Source organism: Poecilia reticulata, chromosome 11 (genome assembly GCF_904066995.2).
Source record: "Poecilia reticulata chromosome 11, P_reticulata-male-v2, whole genome shotgun sequence".
NCBI classification, from domain to species: Eukaryota; Metazoa; Chordata; class Actinopteri; order Cyprinodontiformes; family Poeciliidae; genus Poecilia; species Poecilia reticulata.
Genome location: NC_088840.1, coordinates 754,460 through 781,747, shown reverse-complemented (window position 1 = coordinate 781,747; position 27,288 = coordinate 754,460). Strand labels below are relative to the sequence as shown.

At 39.4% G+C, this 27,288-nt stretch overlaps 1 protein-coding gene across 1 annotated transcript in view; it reads right to left on the bottom strand.

Moving 5' to 3' along the window:
* Nucleotides 1-24,595, bottom strand: part of LOC145553820 (uncharacterized) — a 39,179-nt gene extending 14,584 nt beyond the window's left edge. The window contains exons 1-3 of the mRNA XM_081612825.1: nt 24,571-24,595; nt 23,541-23,754; nt 18,272-18,357 (exon numbers count right to left, since the gene is read on the bottom strand). Coding sequence (XP_081468951.1) covers nt 18,272-18,357; nt 23,541-23,754; nt 24,571-24,595 — 325 coding nt within the window. The remainder of the gene's footprint in view (nt 1-18,271; nt 18,358-23,540; nt 23,755-24,570) is intronic.
* Between the last annotated feature and the right edge of the window lie 2,693 nt (nt 24,596-27,288).

Sequence of the window (27,288 nt, the reverse complement as noted above, 5' to 3'; positions counted from 1 at the left end):
CCTTTTTGTGTCATTCCTCAGAAATAAATCCATCAGGTCAGACTTAAGAAAACCAGTATGGTAGTAAAATTCTTTCTGGTTTATGTCTCGTAATCTCCTTCCCCTCTGCTCCCAACCTCTTCTTTTACCACCAATACAAACATTTATTCATTTCAGCATAGATAAATTAAAATAAAACTCAGTACCTTCATCACAAAATGGTTTTGATGTAGTTTGTGTCCCATACTGCTAGAAGTGCACACTATTGTTCCCCCGCAGGATTGGGATCCTGCTGCCACCGGAAAATGGGTGTTCCTCCATTAGGACCAGTTACTTACTATCTTTGACTGGCTGGTGGCTTATCTTTAAACAGCTATTGGTGCACTGAGTAGCTGCTTACTCCAACACCTTTGCCTGACTATTGCATTCTGTATTTTTTCTTACTTTTATTGATGTTACAGTCTCTGTGTGTCAGAGGAAAAGAAAAACTTGATGTAAGTGCATCATATTTATTTTTAAATAATTTTCTTTCATGTTTAATTTATTACTTTATAAGTGTGCATGAGCTTAAAAAAGAAGAAAAAAAACTTACAACAAAAATCAGTTGAGGGATGGTTGCTGCTATTCATAATTATCTTCTGCTTATCCTGAAAACACAATTTATAATATTCCATCAAAAAGAAGAAAGTGTTGTTAAGGAAGAATTTATATACAATTAAATTTAGCAAAAAAAATCTGGCTCTGATTCTTCCTGTTGATCCCGGGTTCTCTCGCGTGGCCACGTGTGGGGACAAAAACACAACAACGCGTGTTGACGTCACAGAATTACAGAATTTAATCCAATCAGAAGAAAGTATAAGATAAAACAGGAAACTGGAGAAACACAGATACAAACATTATTATCTGAGACAAGAAGACAGAGAAATATCAAGGACGTCCTTGGAGAAAGAGCTGGTGCAGAAGTAAAATAAATCAGATTTTCTAAATTGTTTCCCTTGTGCACAAACTTTTATACCTGTAGGCGTGTTTTCCTCTTTAATGTATTCAAATAAGGCGTATCTCTAGTTGACCAACTGGAAGGCATCTCTGGCCCTTTTTGAATCTAGAAAGTCCCTGCAGTTTGTTCACAAGATCAAACACCTTTTGTTAAATAAGGTAGAAGCAGACTCTCCGAATTCATGGTAGTTTATGGCTTTCACAGATCAGTGTGAAAAGCTAGAACTTCCTACTGATTGTTTCCCAGACAGACAAAGGGCAGATCAGAGATTTTGACAAACCATCTGATTTAACTACAGGTAAAATAAAGATCAATAGGTCAGAATATGTTATAAATTTTAAAAGTACAATTAAGGTATTTCAATCAAGTCATGATAAATTCTAAAACTAACTTATTTTAAATTTATTTTCTTAACACTAGCCGGCCTCCTGCGGCTTTACAGCCATCTGGGCAAAGAGAAACAGATGAAGGAACCTCACAGGTAGCTGTGAAATTCTGGTTTCTCTTCTGCTCTGCCAGGAACAAACCTTTAATACTGTATTTTAATTCAATGAAACGTTATCTCCAAAAACCCAATTTGTTCTTCTGCTCTCAGCATCTCCAAAGTTTAGTCCTGATATCAAACAAAAGCAATAGATAATATCAACAGAAAATAATGGAGTACAATTCCTGTTTCTAATTAGGATTTAGAAACAAATAAGAATTAAGACATTCATTCACCATAAATCTAAGTATTTCTCTAATACTAAACAAAACATTTTCATTTGATTCTAATATAGTCAGAAATAATACAATTTCACATACATTAATATAGTCAGAAATAATATCATTTCAAATACATTCATCATTGACTAAATTAATTCTAAAACAAGATAATACAATTTTTAGTCAAAACATGTTATTAATAACTAAGAAAAATGCCTTACAAATTAAATGTTAGTGATTTAAAAAAAATTATTCATTCAGTTTTTGCACCATGTCAGCTGTTTTGGTAGACTTCTCATCCTGGTTACGTGAACCGACCAAAGTTCCCTTTCTCACAGTAATTCAAGTGATACTGTCCTCCACCTTCCTGCATATGTTAATTTATGACCTCCTGTCTTTAATGATAAGACCCCAGGGGTCTGAGAAGAAACTCTCCTGAAGATCTATTTCAATACTTACCCAGCAATAGTTTTAGTTTCAAATCACTAACAGAAACCTGTTCAAAATTAAGTAATTTGTTCTAAAAGGTTGAAACTGTGTTAAACACTAAAAATAGTCATTTTTCCTCAGGAAAGTGTATATTGTCTACAGACAGAAGGTAGCTGTGCCTTTTCAGCAGTGGTGGAGAAAGTACTCAAAAAATGTACTTAAGTAAAAGTACAAATACACAGTCAAAAATGTACTCAAGTAAAAGTCAAAGTACCACATTAACATTTTACTTAAGTAAAAGTAAAAAAGTACTAGCTTTTAAAAATACTTAAGTATTAAAAGTAAAAGTACTTGCTGAATGCATTACCTAATCGCTAATATCATGAAGTGTGCCAATCGTATTTAATTTTAATACATCAGATATGTGCCATTTTAATGAACACTACCACAGATTAAACGTGTTCTTATTGTGTTTACTCTCTGTAACAGTTTAGACTTAGATATGTGATTCTATGGATCATTATTTCAGGGATGGAAACATCTTGTCTCCTGTCCTGACATAGCATGAACTTCATTAGTGACATTTATTTAGAAAGAAATCCAACTGAAAGGGGATGGAAAGAAGGTGAGGGGAGGCAACCAAGGAGCCATGTAGCAGAGTTGTAGTCAAGACCACCGAACCCGAGACCAAGACCAGGGCCCCCGCTAAATGAGACAAAAAAATTAATTAATTAATTCTCAGATTGATCTGAAAGATCCACATTCCCATAAAAACACCTAGATATTAAATACTTAGAGCTGAAATATATTTAACTAGTATCAATTAAAACTCACTTCATTCTGTTTTCATTGCTGTGCTACAATCCGCAGAGATCTCCTGCCATCCCTAGAAAAATAACGCGCTGGGCGGTTGCCCATGTTGCACATGTCAGAAACCACAACTGAAACATTGCAATTAACGATAAATATTGTTCAACTATGAACACTGTCCAACGGCGCAACAAGTAACTAAGCAGAATGAGCACCGTGACTATTTTCATCCTCCCTCCCACTGCGATGTTTCCCACCATGACAGGAGACGAAATCAATCAATGAGCAATGAGCATGCTCTGTGTTCATACGTTCAACTTTTACTTATTCAGTGATTAAATAAATTTGTATATATATATATATATATACATATGTCTACTGCAATGTACACAATATATCTACTGCAGTGTACACAAGAACAAAGAACGGCTCTAAGTGCTCTAAGTGAAGCTTCAGTCCTTAGGACTTAGTAAAGAGCCGTCCAGAAGAATCGGATCGTTCCTGAATGTCATATCACTATATTGCAGACTTTGGTCACAGCGTTGTCCCATATATGTCCCTCAGTCAACACACAATAATTCAGCGCATGAGTGACAACTTTTTTTCATCGCAAATGCAACATGTGTTGTTGAGGAAAAATGACTATTTTTAGTGTTTAACACAGTTTAAACCTTTTAGAACAAATTTCTTAAGTTTAAACAGGTTTGTGTTAGTGATTTAAAACCCGAAGAACTATTGCTGGGTTAAGCATTTAAAGTACAAAGGAGAATAGAGATCTGCAGGAGAGCTTCGGCTCAGACCCCTGGGGTCTTATCATTAAAGACAGGAGGTCATAAATTAACATATGCAGGGACGTGGAGGACAGTATCACTTGAATTACTCTGAGAAAGGGAACTTTGGTCGGTTCACGTAACCAGGATGAGAAGTCTACCAAAACTAACATCTGACATGGTGAAAAAAACTGAATATAACATAAAATGTTTTAAATCACTAACATTTAATTTGTAAGACATTTTTCTTAGTTATTAATAACATGTTTTGACAAAAAATTGTATTATCTTGTTTTAGAATTAATTTAGTCAATGATGAATGTATTTGAAATTGTATTATTTCTGACTAAATTAGAATCAAATGAAAATGTTTTGTTTAGTATTAGAAAATACTTAGGTTTATGGTGAATGAATGTCTTAATTCTTATTTGTTTCTAATTCCTATTTAGAAACAGGAATTGTACTTCATTATTTTTCTGTTGATATTATCTATTGCTTTTGGTTTGATATCAGGACTAAACTTTGGAGATGCTGAGTGCAGAAGAACAAATTGGGTTTCTGGATAACTTTTCATTGAATTAAAAGTACAGTATTAAAGGTTTGTTCCTGGCAGAGCAAAAGAGAAACCAGAATTTCACAGCTACCTGTGAGGTTCCTTCATCTGTTTCTCCTTGCCAAGATGGCTGTAGAGCCGCAGGAGGCCGGATAGTGTTAAGAAAATAAATTTAAAATAAGTTTGTTTTAAAATCCAACATGACTTGATTGAAATAGCCTAATATAGTTTTAAAATGTATAACTTATTCTGACCTTTATTTTACTTGCAGTTAAAGTAGATGGTTTGTCAAAATCTCTGATCTGCCCTTTGTCTGACTGGAAAACAATCAGTAGGAAGTTCCAGTTTTTCACACTGATCTGTGGAAGTCATAAACCAGCAGGGATTTGGAGAGTCTACTTTCACCTTACTTAGACGAAGGAGAAGCTGTTGTTTGATCTTGTGAACAAATCGCAGGGACTTTCTAAATTCAAAAAGCGCCAGAGATGCCTTCCAGTTGGTCAAGTAGAGATACGCCTTAATTGAATACATTAAAGAGAAAAACACACCTACAGGTATAAAAGTTTGTGCACAAGGGAAATAATTTAGAAAAAGCTGATTTTAGTTTTACTTTAGCACCAGCTCTTTCTCCAAGGACGTCCTTGATATTTCTCTGTCTTCTTGTCTCAGATAATAATGTTTGTATCTGTGTTTCTCCAGTTTCCTGTTCTATCTTATACTTTCTTCTGATTGGATTAAATTCTGTAATTATGTGACATCAACACGCATTGTTGTGTTTCTGTGTCCACACGTGGCCACGCGAGAACCCAGGATCAACAGGAAGAAGCAGAGCCAGAGTTTTTTCCTAAATTTAATTATATAAATAATTCTTCCTTAACAATATTTATAGGAAAGTTTCATTTTCAACAACTATATAATTTTAGAATAAAAAAAATGTATTGACAGAGTGCAACATCAGAGTTTGCAATAAGTTTTTGCGTCTTATATGAATCAATGGCAGGAAACTGAGTTTTCATCATGGTACTTTTATTTGAACAATATCACTTTTATTCCTTCGATAAAAGTGCTGCAGAAGTTTCTATATCTAGTGAATATGAATTCTATGTTTCAGGAAAAAATACATAAAATTATTTCACCATGAAGGCAATATGAGATTAACTATATTCTGATATGAGTGGTCCTCTCCTTGGGCTGCCACCTTATTGTGGTGGATTGGTTTGGGTGTCCCAACGATCGTAGGAGCTATGCTGTCTGGGGCTTTATCCCCCTGGTAGGGTCATCCAAGGCAGACAGGTCCTAGGTGAGGAACCAGACAAAGCGCAGCCCAAAGACCACTTATGATGGACACAAACTTTGGACTTGGTTTTCCCTCGCCCGGACGCGGGTCACCGGGGCCCCACTCTGGAGCCAGGCCTGGAGAGGGGGCACGATGGCGAGCACTTGGTGGCCGGGCTTTTACCCATGGAGCCCGGCCGGGCTCAGCCCGAAGAGGAGACGTGGGTCCCCCTTCCAATGGGCTCACCATCTGTCGGAGAGGCCAAAGGGGTCGGGTGCATTGTGCTATGGGCGGCAGCCGAGGGAGGGGACCCTGGCGGTCTGATCCTCGGCTGCAGAAGCTGGCACTTGGGACGTGGAACGTCACCTCTCTGGTGGGGAAGGAACTGGAACTAGTGTGCGACGCCGAGAGGTTCTGGCTAGAAATAGTCGGCCTCACCTCGACACATGGCTCTGGTTCTGGAACCAGTCTCCTTGAGAGGGGCTGGACGTACTTCCACTCTGGAGTTACCCACGGTGAGAGGCGCCGGGCTGGAGTGGGCATACTTGTTGCCCCCCATCTGGGCGCCTGTATGTTGGGGTTCACCCTGGTGGATGAGAGGGTAGCCTCCCTCCGCCTGCGGGTGGGGGGACGGGTTCTGACTGTTGTTTGTGCTTACGGGCCGAACAGCAGTTCAGATTACCCACCCTTCTAGGAGTCCTTAGAGGGGGTACTGGAGAGTGCCCCTCCTGGGGACTCCCTTGTTCTACTGGGGGACTTCAACGCTCATGTGGGCAATGACAGTGAGACCTGGAGAAGCGTGGTTGGGAGGAACGGCCCCCCCGATCTGAACTCGTGTGGTGTTCTGTTATTGGACTTCTGTGCTCGTCACGGATTGTCCATCACGAACACCATGTTCAGGCATAAGGGCGTCCATATGTGCACTTGGCACCAGGATGCCTTGGCCGCAGTTCGATGATTGACTTTGTCATCATCTCATCGGATTTGCGGTCGTATGTCTTGGACACTCGGGTGAAGAGAGGTGCAGAGCTGTCCACTGACCACTACCTGGTGGTGAGTTGGCTCCGGTGGTGGGGGAGGAAGCCGGTCAGACCTGGCAGGCCCAAACGTGTAGTGAGGGTCTGCTGGGAACGTCTGGCGGAGTCCCCTGTGAGACGGAGCTTCAACTCTCATCTCCGGCAGAACTTCGAACACGTTCCGGGGGAGTTGGAGGATATTGAGTCTGAGTGGACCATGTTCCGTACCTCCATTGCCGAGGCGGCCTATCGGAGCAGCGGCCGCAAGGTTGTTGGTGCCTGTCGTGGCGGCAACCCTCGAACCCGTTGGTGGACACTTTCGGTGAGGGATGCTGTCAAGCTGAAGAAGGAGTCCTATCGGGCCTTTTTGGCTTGTGGGACTCCAGAAGCAGCTGATGGGTACCAGCGGGCGAAACGGCATGCGGCTCAGGTTGTCGTTGAGGCAAAAACTTGGGCGTGGGAGGAGTTTGGAGAGGCCATGGAGACAGACTTCTGTACGGCTTCGAGGTGATTCTGGTTCACCATCCGGCGTCTCAGGAGGGGGAAGCAGTGCAGCACCAACACTGTTTATAGTGGGGATGGTGTGCTGCTGACTTCAACTCAGGACGTTGTGGGCCGGTGGGCGGAATACTTCGAAGACCTCCTCAATCCCACCAACATGCCTTCTGTTGAGGAAGCTGAGCCTGGGGACTCTGGGTTGGGCTCTCCAATCTCTGGGGACCAGATCACCGAGGTGGTCAAAAAGCTCCTAGGTGGCAGAGCCCCAGGGGTGTATGAGTTCCGCCCGGAGTTCATTAAGGCTCTGGATGTTGCAGGGTTGTGTTGGCTCACGCGACTCTGCAATATCGCATGGACATCGGGGGCAGTTCCCCTGGATTGGCAGACTGGGGTGGTGGTCCCCCTGTTTAAAAAGGGGGACCGGAGGGTTTGCTCCAATTACAGGGGGGTCACACTCTTAAGCCTCCCTGGTAAGGTCTATTCAGGGGTCCTGGAGAGGAGGGTCCATCGGATAGTCGAACCTCGGATTCAGGAAGAGCAGTGTGGTTTTCGTCCTGGTCGTGGAACACTGGACCAGCTCTAAACCCTCAGCAGGGTCCTGGAGGGTGCATGGGAGTTCACCCAACCAGTCTCGTGTGTTTTGTGGACTTGGAGAAGGCATTCGACCGTGTCCCTCGGGAGGCCTTGTGGGGGGTACTCTGGGAGTATGCGGTACCAGGCCCTTTAATATGGGCTGTCAGGTCCCTGTATGACCGGTGTCAGAGTCTGGTCCGCATTGCCGGCAGTAAGTCGGGCTCGTTTCCGGTGAGAGTGGGACTCTGCCAAGGCTGCCCTTTGTCACCGATTCTGTTCATTACTTTTATGGACAGAATTTCTAGGCGCAGCCGAGGTGTTGAGGGGATCCGTTTTGGTGGCCTTAGGATCGCATCTCTGCTTTTTGCGGATGATGTGGTCCTGTTGGCTTCATTGGAAAGTGATCTGCAGCTCTCACTGGAACGGTTCGCGGCCGAGTGTGAAGCGGCCGGGATGAGGCTCAGTGCCTCCAAATCCGAGGCCATGGTCTTGAGCCGGAAAAGGGTAGAGTGCCTTCTCCGGGTCAGGGGGGTCGTCCTGCCTCAAGTGGAGGAGTTTAAGTATCTGGGGATCTTGTTCACGAATGAGGGAAGAAGGGAGCGGGAGGTCGACAGGCAGATTGAGGCAGCATCTGCCGTGAAGCGGGCGCTGTACTGGTCCGTCGTGGTGAAGAGAGAGCTGAGTCAAAAAGCGAAGCTCTCGATTTACCTGTCGATCTACGTTCCCACCCTCATCTATGGTCATGAGCTTTGGGTCATGACCGAAAGAACGAGATCACGGATACAAGTTGCCGAAATGGGTTTCCTCCGCAGGATGGCTGGGCTCTCCCTTAGAGATAGGGTGAGAAGCTCGGTCATCCGGAAGGGACTCAGAGTAGAGCCGCTGCTCCTCCACGTCGAGAGGAGCCAGTTGAGGTGGCTCGGGCATCTGGTCAGGATGCCTCCTGGACGCCTCCCTGGTGAGGTGTTCCGGGCACGTCCCACCGGGAGGAGGCCTCGGGGAAGACCCAGGACACGCTGGAGGGACTATGTCTCTCGGCTGGCCTGGGAACGCCTTGGGATTCCTCCGGAGGAGCTGGAAGATGTAGCTGGGGAGAGGGAAGTCTGGGCCTCCCTTCTGAAGCTGCTGCCCCCGCGACCCGACCCCGGATAAGCGGAAGAAAATGGATGGATGGATGGATGGATGATATGAGTGGTGAAAAAGGACACAATGCTGTATTTACCCCCATTTTCCACCCTCGTTTGTTTATTTTACATCAATGGGATGTTAAAAGTTTTGTATCTAAACATCTTATGGAGAGGTGTTTATCGTTTCCTTAGTTATTGTTTCCTCACGAAAGTGAGATTCTCAAAAATGAGATTATTTTTCATATTGATATACATACTGACTTTACTGCGATCACATAATGACGAGCAAAAAAAAAGAAAACTGTTAACTACTTTTTAAAAACTAACTTATTACTTGCAAAAGGGAGAAGGTAACAGATGAAAGTTTGTGTCCTGTATGGCTCGCGTCTGGCTGCAAGTACATCCTTGACCATAAACTAAACATGTTCTTATTTCACTGATGCAAAAAACTTACATTAGACGAAGCAGAAAGAAGTTTGCTGTGTGGTCATTAGCAGGTTGGGGTCTAATCAAAGTCCTGAGGTAATTAAAAAAAATCTACTAAATAAACATTTCAGCTAAACTGCCCAATCATCTTTTCATCCTAATGAAGTAAACTGTTGGTGATGACATATTGACTAAAGGGATTTATTATAAAGAATGGTTCACTTGTTAGCTTACAAGAAAACAATATGAAAATGATAAATGTTCCTTTTTGAAACTTTGTATTGATTTCAGTAACGAGAGAATTCAAAGTGCTAAAACATTCAGACATACAACTCGAGAGAAAAAAGAAAGTACAGTGCAGGAGTGCAACAAATGTAAGAAAGTAAATAACCACAGTGTATTCCATTTTTCCAATAGATTGACAATTATATGGGATACATGGTTTATAAAGTTAAGGATTAGAAGAAAAAAAAAACATCTGAAAAGTGTGGTGGACTTGTGGATCAACTGATGCAGTTTTGCTTCAGAATTGCATTTGGAGACCAAATGCAATTATTTTTAAAGCTGGTTCATTTTGGTTTACGATGAAATGCACAAAGCTAATCTTTAATTATGCATTTATTTTTATATGGGATCAGGTTTGACTAGAGGCCAAGCTACCAAACTTCCACTCGGTCCTGTCATTCTTGTGCTCTGTCCTAATCTCTATGAAAAAGTATGTTCTTTAATCGTTTACTAGTGCTATGGTGGTTTTTTTTCTTTTGGTTTCTCTAGATAGGAGAGGAGTTTAAAATGATAAATAGAAAACTACCTGACAGAAGAAAAACAAAACTAAAGACATGGTAAGCGATTCTAACTTAATTTAAAATGATTAACCTGTAATAATTTTGCACAAATAATTTTGTGCATGTTTGATGGCTTAGTAAATACTTGTTGAGTTAGGGAACAATAGAACCAGATTTCCTTGACTTTTTTAAAAATAAGAAACAGCTTAAAGTGGCTTTTGGAGACAGGCTGCTGTGTTATCTGATACAAGCCAAGTGCAGCACAGAGAAAGAAACAGCAAACATTTTTTCATAGGATTAAACTATTGTAATAATTGTAACAGTATGCTTGTCTTATTATTATACTAAAATGTATTGATGGTTTACAGTTTACTGGTTCCACATATCTTTGACTTTTACTATTTCCCATCCCTAGCTGGGGTAAAGTGACCGTTGCAGAGGGGCTGTTGGTTTGTCTGATACAGGCTGAGCTCAGCAGCTGATGCAGCACAGAGAAAGAAAAGCTCTCAAAGTTAAAAATATGGATCAGTTGTCCACAAAATTAATCCATTCTCTTTTTATTTAAATTGTATTTTTTTTATTTACTGTAAAAACAAAATATTAGTCAATAAAATACTTGACAATTTAGTAGATAGTTACTCAAAATTATGTGGACCTTTATTCACTCAGAGCCAAGTTGGTTGGCTGAAGTGACAGAGCGGAGGACGGTTTATCAGATACCAGCTGAGAGCAGGACAGAGAAAGAAATGGTGAGGAAGTTAAACACAGATACATTTATGTTTATGAAATAAACTATTCATTTTTTTTATTATGATTTGAAATTAATATAAGAATTAACATGATTTATTAAATGCTTAACTATTGAGTATATAGTGACTATAATTTCCTTGAACTTAATTTCTTCATCAACCTTGACCTGGATGAAGTGACTGAGAGTGGATCCTAGCTTGGAGGTGGAGAAAAAAGTTCTTTATTGGATTAAATTTATATGAATGAAGCAAAAACAAAAATAGAGAGGAAACTTTGTCCAACTGTAATGATTTACTTCTTGGAGTGATGCATGGAGCAGGGTCTGGTGGTGGGATTCCCATCTGATGTTTTGGATCTAGCAGACTAGCTTCTCCACCTCACTTCACAACCTGTTACCTTTTGTCTTCAGGTTTTCTCTTGCACAAAAAAAGGTGGACTTCTGGGAAGCATCCAATTTATGGACTGGAATTTAATAGATCGAGCCTGGAGTCTGACAGAGAAGGGAGGTCCCACTGGATAACACCAGGAGGTCTTGGTTTTTCCCACACTCTGCTTCAACAGAGTGTGATTCATTGGAGTCAGGCGTAACATGTTTGGAGTCCTGGAACATGGGAATCTCGTGCTGAACCAAGGATTCGAACGCTGCTGATGGAGGTAAGACCAGATTTGTATCCAGGAGTGTAGAGGATGAAGCATCAACCATGGAGCAGGGTCTCGTGATGGTTTGTCCATATGTAGTCTCTGAGGTTGGAGCAGAAACCTCAGAGAGTAGCAGCTAGCATGTAGCTAGCTGCTACAGCTAGCATGTAGCAGCTAGCTACATGCTAGCTGATTAGCTTCTTGCTGTCTTCTCTTTTGAGGCTTTTCTCTTTTAACGCGAACCATTTTTTTTCTGTCAGCAATTGGCTCTTCCTCTACCAAATGCAACAAGAAGAATGACAGGGCCTCCGAAAAATATTTACAGCAGAAAAACAGAAATCCCATCCCTTTATCTCTATTGGCTCATTCAAACATAAACTAATAAAAGTGGGCTGGGGCATCTGCCTGGGAGCAGGAAGATAAAAGCAGTTGGGGGTGGAGTCTATGTGAGGAGGAGTTTCATCAGAAAATTTGCATAGGTATAAAACTTTCAACTTAGGGGGAGGGGAATAACTGGGTCAAAAGTCATGTTGCTGTCTGTTTTATTTTGATAAGAACTTAAATTTTATATGATGAAAAAGAGGGGGCCCCACCTGACATGCACCTTGTTTACCATTTGATTTAAGAGAAAGTTCCAGAATCCTGTCTTTATTTTGATAACAACTTACATTTGATGTGATGCGAGAAAGTTCCAGAATGTTTTATATGATGCAAGAGAGAAAATTCCAGAATATTTTATATTATGCAAGAGAGAAAGTTCCAGAATGTTTTATATGATGCAAGAGAGAAAGTTCCAGAATCTTGTCTGTTTGATTTTATATGATGCAAGAGAGGAAGTTCCAGAATGTTTTATATGATGCAGGAGAGGAAGTTCCAGAATGTTTTATATAATGCAAGACAGAAAGTTCCAGAATCCTGTCTGTTTTTTATATGATGCAACAGAGAAAGTTCCAGAATTCTGTCTGTTTTATTTTGATAACAACTTAATTTAAATCAAAACAGATGTTTTTATACGATAAGCAATATATGACTCAGATTTAACAGATGTTTTATACAATAAGCATTTTATGACGTATATTTAACAGATGTTCGTGTGCGATTGTATCGATTTATCGATTTTTGATTTGGGCGTGGCATAACTCGATTAATTAAAATTTGACACAAAGTAGTTTCCTTATTTTTCATAACCATGTTTATATGTGACTGCTGGCAGTCATATGTAAACAGACTGAAACTGATTAGAGTACTGTTTAGGGAGGATCCAGATTGCAGAGATGAATAAAAAGCTAAACTTGCTACAATCTTTGCCTCATGGCTTCTTGTCACTTGGCCCCAGCGCTGGACGGTGAATGTAACCTAAGAAGCATGATGTTCCATTTGGATATGTATGGCTTGTGAAATTTGATCATCTTTTAGCATTAAAGCTTATTTTTATCTATAACCAAATCTCATTATTTCTCAAAGTCATTTACAATGAGTGGTTCTGTTCGAGTCCTGAAACTGGTTAACAAACATGGAGGGTGAACAGAGACAGAAATGAATGAACTCCAACAATGAACAAGATCCTAAGATGTTTAAACCCCTCCACTTGGGTCAGGACAATCTTCCCTGACCCAAATAAGGCACTCTACCCTTTTCGAGCTCAAGACCATGGACTTGGATCTGGAGGTACTGATCCTCCTCCCGGCCGCTTCACACTCATCTGCATACTGCTCCAGTAAAGCTGTAGATCATAACCTGATGAAGCCAGAATTGCCACATCATCTGCAAAAAGCAAAAGCGTGATCCCAAGGCCACCGAAATGGACCCCTTCGAAACCCCGGTTGCGCAAAATGTGACCTTGGACAGAAAACCCCCAAATAAAAAAATCTAATCACATTTTATTTATATATCACATTTCAACAACAAGGCATTTCAAAGAGCTTTATACCATAAAAATACAAAAATACAAAGTTATAGAAACACAGCCAAAAACTGAAACATTTTCTCACTACATATCAGATTGTTAATTAATGTTCCATTAATTAACGCATGGCTCTCATCTCAAGTCATGCGATGAGATGAGACTATTTCTAGTTAGAACCTCTCAACCTCACACACCAGCTCAGGCTCCCACTAGAGAAGTGACATTCAATGCCCTGTGATAAAACGTCCATCACCCAGGGTCAGACAGCCAAGGTCCCCTCCCTCGGCCTTCTAACATCTCACATTGCACCCAGCCCTTTTGGCCCCTCCCACAGGTGGTGAGCACATGGGAAGGTGAACCCACTTTGGGCTGACCCTGGCCAGACTCCATGTGTTTTGGCAAGCACCAGATGCATGCCATGGAGTACCAACTCCCGGCCTGGCTCCAGGGGTGCCCTGCTGACGTGCGTCCAGGTGAGGGGACACAGTATCCATTGATTGTGCTCTTCATAAAGGGTCTTTGGGCTGCTCTTTGTCTGGTTCATCACCTCTAGCATTGGGTGACCCTACAAGGGGTATGAAGCCCCTGACAGCATAACACCTGGAGTCACTTTGACACACTTTCATCACGATAAGCTGGCAGCCTATGGAGAGGTGAAGAGAAAATAGGAAATATATTTTTTAAATATAAAATTGCCTAAAAAATAATAAAATGGGTCAAAATGAATTAAAAATGAGCGTACCTCATCTCTCCAGTCTACTAAAACAATTTTACACTGATTTCAAGTAATTGGGTCACAGTTTATTGAGAACTCCTGCTCGTGTTCTCACTAAAACCAGGAACATAGAACACCAGTTTTAGTTTTTCTCTGTAGCTCAGAGAACAGAATAGAAAATACTGTTGTTGGTTTATAAATCACTGAACGGTTTAGCATTTCAACAACAAGGCATTGTTGTTAAAGATCTGTTGTTGTATCAACCTCCCAGATCCCTCAGGTCTTCTGGTTCTGCTCTGCATCCAGAACCAGAACCAAACAAGGAGAAGCAGCATTCAGCTTCCATGCACCACAAATTTGTAACACACTTCCAGAAAACTGTAAAACAGCTGAAACATTTGACATGCTTTAAATCTTGACTAAAAAACCCCCTGATCAGAGTTGTATTTGAAACATAATCATTTACAAATTTAATGATAGCTCTTGACTTTATGTAATGTTTTGTTTATTCTATGTTGCATGACTCTGTGTTTTTGTGTTTTTATTATGTAAAGCACTTTGAAATGCCTTGCTGCTGAAATGTGCTGTACAGATAAAATTGGATTGATTGACCTAGAAGCTAATATAAAAATACATACAAATTATAAAAAGGACTCAAATTGAATATAATCATCTATACAAACAGGTAGAACAATTTCATACTGATTTTTAGTCAATAAGTCACAAGACATGGAAGCTATTGAAGAAAAATACTAAATATTGACAAAACAAACTGCTAAAAAATAAAAAATGAGGTAAAATGGAAAACAAATGTCTGTGCCTCATCTATTGAGACAAGTATAATTATTTCAAAGTGATTTTGAGTCAAAAGGTCACATGACCTGGGAGCTATTGAAGAAAAACACTTAATTTTGACCAAAAAATTCCTAAAAAATGGAAAATGGCTTAAAATGGAAAACAAATGTCTGTGCCTCATCTGTACAGACTAGTATAATTATTTCAAAGTGATTTTGAGTCAATACTTCACATGACCTGGAAGCTATTAATATTAAAATTATTGAAAATAATGTGTATGACTTGAAAATTTAATAGATGCTATTTTGTCTCATGCAAAAGCATGAATTAGCACCCACAATTAGTCGGTTACAATTCAAGTCATTTATTAACATTTGTTAGACAGGAATGTTTGGTTCGGTAATTTGTTGACAGTCCCTAAGTGAACCTTCGGGCGCTGCGGCCGGGAGCGGTGGAGAACCGCTGGCCGACATTAGCGTTCATAAATCGGATCAACCTTGAGCTAAACGCCGCTTACTCCGCGGAGCTCGAATATCGAATATCCAACTTGAAACTATCTTCACTGCCGTGACGTCATCGGCCAAAATTATAACTTTTAATATCTGAAAGACGAAAGTTGCACAAAGGACAGTTTCAACGGCACAAACCTGCACAAACGGAGCACTAACGAAGTAGCTCACTTTGGTTTGTTTTGGAACAAGATGGAGTGACGATGACGTAATCGGCCAAAGTTATAGCTTTTAATATCTCAGAAACCAAAGCCGCACAAAGGAAGTCTCAACGCCACAAACCTGCACAAACGAAGTAGCCCACTTTGGTTTGTTTTGGCGCAAGATAGGGTGACATTGACGTCATCAGCCAAAATTATAACTTTTAATATCTCAAAGACGAAAGTTGCACAAACGACAGTTTTAACGGCACAAACCTGCACAAACGGAGCACTATCAAACTAGCCCACTTTGGTTTGTTTTGGCGCAAGATGGGGTGACGTGACGTCATCGGCCAAAATTATAACTTTTAATATCTCAGAAACCAAAGCTGCACAAACGAAATTTTTAACGGCACAAACCTGCACAAACGAAGTAGCCCACTTTGGTTTGTTTTGGCGTAAAATTGGGTGACGGTGACGTCATCGGCCAAAATTATAACTTTTAATATCTCAAAGACGAAAGCTGCACAAACGACAGTTTTAACGGCGCAAACCTGCACAAACGACGCACTAACGAAGTAGCCCACTTTGGTTTGTTTTGGAGCAATATGGTGTATGGTGAACTCTGGATGACCTAAAAAATTATTTTTAATATCTCAGAAACCGAAGCTGCACAAACGAAAATTTTAACGGCACTAACCATTCAGACTATTTGCTGGATTTTTTGACGTGGGTGGGGTGTCAGCTTCACACAGCTTTAGAAGCTCACACAGCTTTAGACCAGTGGTTCTTAGGGTTCGATGAGTTAACCTCAGGGGTTCGGTGGTGCCTCTGCCGCGGAGGTAAACTTATGTAAATTCGTGATGACGCGCCCCGCTTTGCCATCACTTGCTGCAGAGGATCACGTTACATTGCTTAGCCGCACAGAGGAGGAGCACTGATTGAAGGAGTTCCACTCTCCGCATGGATTTGAACTTTCATCTTTAATTACTTCAGCAAAACTCAGTTTTTACCAAATTCTGTAGCTTTCCGTGTACTTCTAAATCTGCTCCTTAGTCATATCTTTTCGGGGTTGGTACTGCCTCTAATGCCGTGGGGGTTGTAACACAACTTAATGTAAGTTGTTTATCAACTTACATTATATTTTATTATATTTATCATTATATTTATATTATATATTTATCATTATATTTATCATTTAGTAATGATATTACTAAATCAGAATACCGCAGTCTTTATTTATTAGTAATTTTTCATTCTCTTAAGAATGTAGAGCTAATTAAATAATCTAAACAAGAAACAGTTTCTCTTGATGGCCAACCTGTTGAAATTGTGGCAAATTTTAATACCTTTAAATACCCGTTCCTGGACAGTCAGCTCAACTTTGCTGAAAACACTGACTATATTTTGAAGAACTGTTCTCAGAGACTCTACCTTTTAAGAAGACTTAGTGATCATGGGGTGACGCAACTAGACTCTAGTTGAGTGACCCCTACGTCTTGAATTTGGGGGGAAAAAATTATATTTTATTTATCACTACAGAAGGGTTCAGTGAATGCGCATATGAAACTGGTGGGTTCGGTACCTCAAAAAAGGTTAAGAACCACTGGTTTAGACGAAGCGGCCGCAGAAGTTGAAGCTTTAAGACCCCGCCCTGATAATTTGCATAACGAGCCAGAAATGCATAAGTTTTTTTGTAAAAAAACAAAAAAACAAATGCTTTAGCGCTGTATAAGGACAACGCGAAAAAAGACGTATACATTTCTTGACAAAAACACGTGTGTAGGAAAAAGGAAAAACAATATATACAGGGGAATATATTTTGGGGGAAATTAAAAAAATGTTTTAGTCGTTTGCAGTATTTTCTGATTTGATGTTATGGCAAATACAATCACTCAGAAGACTACCAGCAGAAATGCACTGACTGTTTTCATTGAAAGTAAGCCACAAAAGATGATAAAAGGATCTATGGAAGGAAGGACAAAAGTGTGGCATATTTGAGTTTTCAAATTGAAAACTCAGACATGCCCAATATGACCAAAAATATGATCAATTCTGACATAGTTTTGACTATGTCAGAATTGGTCCTCCATAAGAAACCACCAGTTTTTCTTTTCCAAACAGGGAGTCACGAAGAGTGACTCTAAGGTGCAGTGTTGCTATAATGAAAATAAATTAACTCAATAAATATTAGTCACAAAACCACTTCACACCTTCCAGCCTCAAATCTAAAAGCCACAAAATATGTTACAAGTATTTACATTTCATGGTATTGAAGTGTTGGAAGTGTAACTTATGTTTTACGTTTTTAGATACATAATCAGTTACTGAAACATTTAAACTCAATCAGGGTTCAAGTATTCAAAAGGTTAACCAAAAATTCCCAAAACAAAAAATAGGAAAAGAGACTCAGTTCTTTTTGTTCGCCTCACAAATTTGCTGAGGAGCGCTTGATGCAAGTGTTTCCAGAAGATCAGTTTTTGGAAACCTCAAGTCCTAAAACATTCAAAATGAGATTTAGGTGAGGGAAAATTTCCGGATGGTGCAGCAAAGGGATACTATTCTACTAAATTTCTTTCTCAAACATACAAATTCCGATGTGAGTCTCTGAGGACACACAGGTCTTTACAGGCTGTGTAGCTTTTCATCTCATCCAGAAAAGTTTATACCTGATTCTGGACCAAAGACAATGACGTCTGTCTTTTCTGCATAAAGTTGAAAAAAATCCTAATCTATTCACTCATGAATAGTTTAGATACAATAACTCAATGGCTATGGTAATGTGAACCGGAAAAGCTGGATTTAATTACTAAGAAACTCCTGTAAGTAAAATTGTTTACACTCAACATTTCAAATGGCTAATCAAATCTTACCTGAGTTTCTGTCCAACAGTCCAGCATGTCTGATGTCCATGTGTCGACTGTACAAACTGGATCTGGCAACTAAACCCTTTTCGCTACTGGAGAAAAAAGTGCACAGAAACCAATGATACAAAAAGAATGGTGACAAAAAGCCAGGAAAAGCAAGGGTACTAAGAGATGGGGGGAAGAAAAAGTAAATAACAAATAAGAATAAAAAAATAACTCAAATGTAAAAAACTGAAAAAACAAAGGTTTAAACATAAGCTCAGGCAATTATTTATATATATCCATCCATCCATTTTCTTTACACCCTTGTCCCTAGTGGGGTCGGGAGGGTTGCTGGTGCTCATCTTCAGCTAGCGTTCCGGGCGAGAGGCGGGGTACACCCTGGACAGGTTGCCAGTCTGTTGCAGGGCTATTTTTTTATATAGCAGACATTGAGGACAGTTACAAGTACCTGGGAATACCACAAGCAAATGGTAACCTCGATGAGGTCACAAGGAAAGGAGCCACAACCAAATACCTCTAACGAAGAAGGCAAGTCCTGAGAAGCCAGCTCAATAGCAAGAGCAAGGTCCATGCGATAAACAGCTATGCTATATAATCAGATACCCTGCAGGAATAATTAGCTGGCCAAAGGAGGAGATAAAGACCACGGATGATAAGACTCGGAAACTATTAACCATACATGGGAGGGTTTCACCCCAAATCCAGCACCCTGAGACTGAAGGAGGCAGAGGACTAGTGAGTGTGAGAGCCACTGCCCAGGATGAAACATCCATGATCCATAAATACATCAAGGACAAAGTCTCAACAGACGATGTGCTCAGCGAATGTTTCAGACAATGGGGAACAGAGGACGAGGTGCTGGAGATACAATCATGGGAGGAGAAGCCTCTACATCGGATGTACCACCGACAAATAACTGAAGTGGCCGATATCAAGAAATCCTACCAATGGCTGGAAAAAGCTGGACTCAAAGACAGCACAGAGGCACTCATCCTGGCTGCACAGGAACAGGCCCTAAACACCAGAGCAACAGAGGCTCAGATCTACCACACTAGACAAGACCCAAGGTAGGTTGTGCAACATCTCAATCCAGAAATGTGCAGTTCTAGGCACAGCCAAGATATTGCACAGAACCCCTCAAGCTCCCAGGCCTCTAGTAGATGACCTGAGCTCAGAGGATGAGAGAGATCACCCGCAGAGGGTGAGAAGGGAATTTTTTTGTTTTTTTGAATGGTCTCTGATGACACACTCCTTCAAAGTTGCATGGCAGTGACAGGGTTAGAGGTCTCTTAAAATGATCATTAAAAAGTGGTTTCCAACTGTGATCACACTTTTCAGTAGTCTTGCGAATGATTTCTATGAGGTGGTAAAAAGAAGTCTCCTCATACTTTACACAAGATATGTGGCTTGTATACAACTATGGAAAATTGAACCACATCTTTGCCATTTCAGAGTTCCTGAGGTAGGAACTCTGGTTGTGATGTTCATAATTAAACCTGGAGAGGGTTTATACTGTGTCTTATACAAAATGATTGATTTTGTATGTATTGCCACAAAAAGCAAGGTCCTAACCAACAACTATGTCTGTATGATTGGCACCATGTCCAGCTTGCTCCATATATGGATTGTACTAAGTCAGGGGTGCTCTTACTGTTTGTGGTGTAAAGTAGAAGTCGTGGAGGGAAAGAGGAGGCCTAGATTTAAAACCTCAGGGTCTAGTTTTGTCTTGCTGCAGAGAGTGCAGATTTCTTTCGGACAACAGATAAGGGATGAATCAGGCTTTCCTTCCTGAACTTGTTACCTCAGAGAATTAATCCTCAACAAGCAGACACCAATTTTTAAGGATAAAAAGAAGAAGCAATCTGGAAAAAATGATTTTATTTCATTGATCCAATTCATGTGCATTTGAGTTAAAACCAAAATCCTATCTCAAAATTTAATGGATTAAAAAAAAGACAAGCAGCATTGGTTCACTGTGCTAAACTTAGAACTGAAATCAATATGGGAATTTGTCATTCTATTCAGGTGTGAGTCAAATCCTTATTCTAAAACCAGCAGCTTTTCTATTCATAAACAGGAAAAAATCCCTGTTATCCCAATGGCTCCCCTTGGGATAATAAATGTTTTCATGCCACACTCCACTGGTGTTACAGTGGAGCCATTGTTTGAAACAAACATCAGTTCCAGGGTGGTTAATTAAAACCCAGCTGAGATCTACTGAGGGAACTGTAGATGAATTACCAGACAGAAACAGTGTTAGAAATAACAAATTATGTAGAATGGGTGAACAAAAAAATGATAGAAGACAAAAAAGAGAAAGAGATACACTATTACTAATCAGTTATCAATTATGACAAACAAGGTGATCATGTGACCAGTCTCAACACAGATCTGCATAGTGGACCAGCGGAAAAACAGATTAATGGGAGGAATTGTTTCCATCTTCAAATCCAAACCGAGAAGCTTTTTACAAGCAGTCAGGATTAATTCAGGTGCCCATAATATCACATTATAAATCCTAATCATCAAAAACACAAAACTGACAAATCCAGTTTTGTATTTAACATATAAAGCCTTGTTTATTATGAAGACGATTCTCTGTTTGGATCAGTTCGATTGGTGCATGTTTTCCAGCAATGACTCTTCACTGTACGTGCGATGGAGCATGTGTCTCTGTTAGAGAATTGAGTCAGTGGCCTCCTCTCCATAATGTGTGACCCAAGAACACACATTATGGATAGGATGTGTGTTCTGGTGTTACATCCACCAGTAATGTTTCCAACCTTGTAAAGCCTCTGCATACTCAGCAAGAATTAAATTTCTTTTCTAGAGCAGCAAGAAAAAAATGTTTGTCATTCTGTTACAGTCATGGCTTTCCAGTTATTTCCTGTCATGGCTCCCCTTGGGATAATAAATGTTTTCATGCCACACTCAATTTAAATACTACTGCGAATCTGACAATATTTAATAATTTAAATGTACTAATTACTGGCTCTGCCATTCTATGACCCAATTATCTAACAGCTGAAACAAGTTCATTTTATTGTTTTAAGTTTCCAAGTTCAGTTTATTAACTCAATCAGTAACCTTTAATCAAGACTGCTCAGTCTGTGAGATTCTCCACACACAAAAAGTGCAAATTATTCACTGACAACTGACAACACCACAAAAAAAACTCAAAACATTTTCCACACAAAGAACAGAACATTCAGTCTGTTGCAGTATTACGTTTTTAGACTTGATGTTTATTTTGCAATTATCAATAAGTGATCACTATGGAAGATTAGCTACTGCTACGATAAAATAATCTAACACCGCGGTGGTTGATTAGTTCATTTAAACACCTGCTCTACAGGTGATCTGTGGGGTCGCTTTCTTATTTTGCAACTGAACCGAAACACAGAATTTCACATCACATGTTTCACATGTTAAGGTTGTCACAAGTCAGATAACTGAACACTTACCTCTCCCTCGCTAATTTTTTCAAAATAAAAAAAAAACAAAAAACTTCCAACTGGAAGATCTGAATGTCAGTAGTGCCCCTGGTCAACAACTTTGTGTAACAGGGGAACCTGTTTGGAGGGTCACCAAACAGGCTCTGTCTATAGTTTGCCTTTAGTTTTTAAACTGAATGGCAAAGTTATCAATATTTCTCTTTACAAAAAGAATCTGAGTCAAAGAATATGTATTAGCTGCTTCTTACTCCTAACTTTTTTCTAGTTGCACAATCAAATGTGACTGCAACAGCCGTCCAGATGTTGTCTTTACAGTATGTATGCAGATTATAAAAGCTATGCCCACATAAAAACTTAATTTTATTGCAGCATCAACCTTTAATAAAAACATGTTTATGATCACTGTCTTATCCATTTGCTTTCTGAAATAATGCAGTACTATATGCGAATGCGTGAAAGCAGCTTCATTGTATTTTGAGCCATAGTAATATATCACTAAAGTAATGGCACATTATTTTACAGACAATGTAGAAGTAGGCCTGTCGCGATAAACGATAAATCAATTAAGCGCACTATAAGTTAAACCTATCGACCTCGTTTTAATTATCGGCTTTATCGTCTTATCCTGCCTTTTTTTCTTTCTGTTGATGACACTGAATGAAAAAGGCTCAACTCCGGTGCTCTCCACTGACCCTCCCTTCCTATTTCCTTAGTGTAATGTCCAGCTTACACTACACAAGTTCTCGGCCCATTTTCAAAACCTGACAGACCACACCTTAGCCGACAGAAATCCTAGGTATAACGGTTCGATCGGGTTTGATCGTGCTGTGTGGTGTTCAGTCACAATGGGCACAAAATAATGCCTGATTTTAAAATAAAGTAATTTTAAAATCAGGCATTAATCAATGCTTTACAAGAATCTACCTGCAATGTATGTGGCTAGAGTCAGCGTAAAGTCCTGACTGACTGAAAATCATTGTAACCTATTTATGCCACCTTAACGAAGAACAGCTGAAAACTTACCGGGTTTTCTCAATGGCGGTAGCTATTTGGCTCCAACTCCTCTCCTTGACATTTCTATATTCTTTGCACGAAATGTTGAATAAATATTAATGTTGTTTCCACATATCATCTCCGCTGGACTTCGTGTTGCGCCGTGTCAGCTGTTTGGGATTCCCTTCGTTATTTCCCCTCAGAAAGCGCGGAGGAGAATCCGCGCTTTCTGATTGGCTACCTGTCACATTCAGCGTTAAGCTCCCAGTCGGGGAAACCCCCTGATTTAGATCAGAGCGGCCACGACGATCTAAATCACACTACAGGAAATCACCAGCGACAATCTTACATGGGCCAACGATCTAAGATTATCGTAAGGGGAAAATAAGGGCAAAAAATCGTGTAGTATGAACTGTTGCATTAGGATGTGCCTGTCTTCTCTATTTAAATCTAGTGATTACTGAAGGGCAATATAGTATACAGACTTCATAATCTGCACTCTTTTGGTTGAATGTAGTATTAATTACCACTTTGGCTTTATGTTGTTTACTTTTTATTCAAGTACGTTTTTTGTTAATGGAGACTGAGAATCCAATAACACTGGAACTGATTTAGTTTATCAGTTACGTGTTCTTTTGAAAATAAAGTGTCTATCTATGGCAGGAAATTGCATGCATTATTAGTCATTTCCATTAAATCAATGTCAAAAGGTCTTGAAACATTATTAGTGTTATCGCAATAATTTTTTAGACAATCGTCGAGCAAAATTTGTTATCGTGACAGGCCTATGTAGAACAGAGTAATTGTGTGCACTTAGCTCTTACTTGCTACGTCTTGTCCTGCAGCAGTCCATCAGAGGTGAATGTGGGCTCTGCTCCCTGCTGTCTCCAGCAAACGCTGGATGTGTGACACATGGAAGCACTCTCCTGGGAGAGGAGCCTGCACTGGGAGACTGGGAGCACTGTGAAGATACTGAGCGGTGAGGGGACAGAGGAGCAGCAAATGGCCAAGGAAGTGTCCTCTGCTCTTGGCGTACCGCTAGAAAAAAAACAACATTTTAATTTTAAGCAAAAAAATATATCTGATTATGGAGAACTTGGAAAAACAGTGGAATAATACCTATTTAAGTTTCATGACAAATAAATAATCTAAACTCAAGGAAAAAGCCAAAGAAGGATTTCCGCAGTTGTTGTCCATAAAAATGATAAATAGAAAAAGCTGTGTGTAAAAAAAACAAACGGTAACACTTTATTTGAAGGGGGGTGAATAAGACTGTCAGACACTGTCATAAACATGACACAACACCTGTCATGAACATCAATAAGTCTTCATGAATATTTATGACTGTTGTCATAAAGTGTCATTTGGTAAATCATGACACTTTTAATACAAAGTTGACATTATTCAAAATGTCTTTGTTATGACAACTTGTCATTAATCTAGACAAAATTGTCTTCGTTATGACAACTTGTCATTAACCAAGAAATCATGATCTGACATAAATTTGTTATAAAAGTATTAGAGATTAAACTTTAAAAATTAGCTTTATGTAGTAATATTATATAGCTCTGCCATGTTGTTTAGTCTTAATTTTCTTAATTTAATCGATCCGAAAGTTTTACAGCAAGATGTCTACAAAGCACTTATGAACTTTGCAATTGAAACATTATTTAAAGCTGTTTTAACCCTTGTGCGTGCCAGCAGTGTCGCAAAAAGTGGGTATTGCAGGGTCTGCGCGCCGCCCCGTCTGGAGGGGGCGGCGCGCCAATGATGTTTTCCCATACACTTCAGGAACTCGCGCGTGCGAGGACTGAGGCAAACTTAGAGGACTGTGGCAAATGATACAAGTTTTACCTGTGTGGGGTTGGTTGGACCCCATTTCTAAACACAAGGGTTAAGTAGTGCAATACACCATCTCCACTAGTGAGAGGCAGCAGTGCACGAACACACACAAGACCGACAAAACAGGACAGGAGATCTGTCCTGTTTTTTAAAACAGGACATAATCCTGTTTTAAAAAATCCGATGTTTGACAGCTAATACATATGAGGTATGTGTATATTCGTCTTATATTATTCGTCTTATAATGGATAAATGATAAAATAAATCTAGCAACAGGGAAGAAACTAAAGTGGACATAGCAATAAACCAAGAGAAGATAATACTAATCAAAGGAAACTAAATGGAAATGAATGAAGAACAAAACTAAGAAACTAAAGTAAATAGAAAGGAATAAACCTGTATGGCAAGACCTTTGGAGCAATAATTTATACAGAGGATTGTATGGCAAGAATAAACAGACATTATTTCCAGATAAAACGTAAAATAATATTGTTGAAGTCCCATGGGTTTGTTGAGACCACATCTAGTACTGAGAATAAATATATCTTACAGACCATAACAGTAAAGAACTGATCACTTATTTATGTTAATTAGATTTGATATATTTAATATTCAATATTTAATTTAATATTCAATATTCAATATTATTTTTCATGTCAGTGTTATTGTCATGAGGCTGATGACTCCATGACACTTTCAATTTGACTCATTAGGATTTGATTAAGAACCAGATTTGTTCTTTGTAATTTCTGTCCAGTAAAACTATTAATCTATAAATCAATAGACAGGTCTATATAAAGATATAATCCATGTTTCTGTCTCATATTTGTATGGCATTAAAAGGACCTGGAACTTTTGTTTTTCCACTGAAAGCTCTGGTTTGCACAATAAATGCCATGTGGGTGAAGTTTTATGGATAATACTCTGATGTCCCATTCTCCTGAAGGCAGCACAGAGCTGCACCACCAGAAACTGACCAACACTGAAGAGAAGAAGAGCTATGATCAATGTAGTTACAGTTCTATCCATGTTTTAATGTTCCAGAGCTCAGTCGTTTTGCAAATAGTTCAAAGTTTAAACTGGCATTACTGTACATATTTTATATGCTCATTTTGTGTAATATTTAACAACTAGAAAATGGCACAAAATAAGAATATTTTTTCCACTCTGGCTGCTGTTAGGCCTACCAATTTAAACTTGAATGTTGATTGCATTTTTCGTAGACGCCTGTGAAAATAATTTCTATTCCCATGACTTTTTTGTTCTCTGGGAAATAATTTTTTATGATAAATACAGAAACAAGCATAAAAATCAAAACATAACAAACAATAGTGATAGTAATATTAATAATAAAATAATAGTCAGTGCAAAGTAGCCTACAAATTCTTTGGTGGGGGGCGGTGAGGGACCTCGATAAAGGCTAGGGGGGCGTTGGCCCAAAAAAGGTTGAGAAAAACTGTTCTAGAACAACATATGCTACAGGCGTCATCTCTTTCAGGGAAGACCCTACATTTTTCAACAAGATAATGCCAGACCACATTCTGCAGCAATCACAACATCATGGGTACGTAGGAGAAGGATCCAGGTACTGAAATGGCCAGCCTGCAGTCCAGATCTTTCACCTATAGAGAACATTTGGCGCATCATAAAGAGGAAAGTGCCACAAAGAAGGCCCAAGACATTTGAACAGTTAGAGGCCTGTATTAGACATGAATGGGAGAGCATTCCTATTTCTAAACTTGAGAAACTGGTCTCCTCTGTTCCCAGACGTCTGTTGAGTGTTGTAAGAAGAAGGGGAGATGCCACACAGTGGTAAAAATGGCCTTGTCCCAACTTTTCTGAGATTTGTTGACGTCATGAAATTTTGAAACAACATATTTTTCCCTTAAAATGATACATTCACTCAGTTTAAACATTTGATCTGTGACTTGTGTTCTATTGTGAATAAAATATTAGATGTTGGCACCTCCACATCATTGCATTCAGTTTTTATTCACAATTTGTTTAGTGTCCCAACTTTTTTGGAATCTGGTTTGTATATAAGTAGTATGTAGTATATATAGTAGTAGTAGTATATATATATATATATATATATATATATATATATATATATATATATATATATATATATATATATATATATATATAAGAGATGTGCCGATTAGGTTTTTTCCTGCCGATACCGACAAAAATCACCCATGAGGTCCGTTCACCGATACCGATCACATAAAAAAAAAATAATTTTTTTTTTTTTTATCATAAACACTACCGGTTACATTATGTGGAAAATGGAACCATGAATTCACCTTAATTTAGACAAAAACTTTTTAATAACTTTCCAAGAAGAAAACTAAACAAAACAGGCATTCTGCAAATTGTACTGCAATCGGTAATACTATCTTTAACAGACTGATAACATATGAAGGCTCTGAAGAGGCTAAATAATGCAAAGAGCCAAAATAAAACCTCTCAACATTGCCAAAAAAATTCAAGTATAAAACTTAACATTCAAAGGCAAATACAGGTTCCATTACAATAAACAATCCTGAGTTACTGAATGAAAACTTTCTGACAGCATGGTGGCTAGCTGATTACTGTTAGTTCTGAGTGGCTATTTCTGGCTGAGCGGAGTAATTATGCAGAGCAGGGAGGAGATCGATTATTTTTTTTTAGAGATTATCTGTCTCATGTTAGGACAGCGAAAGTTTTAATATGTATGTAAAATGTATT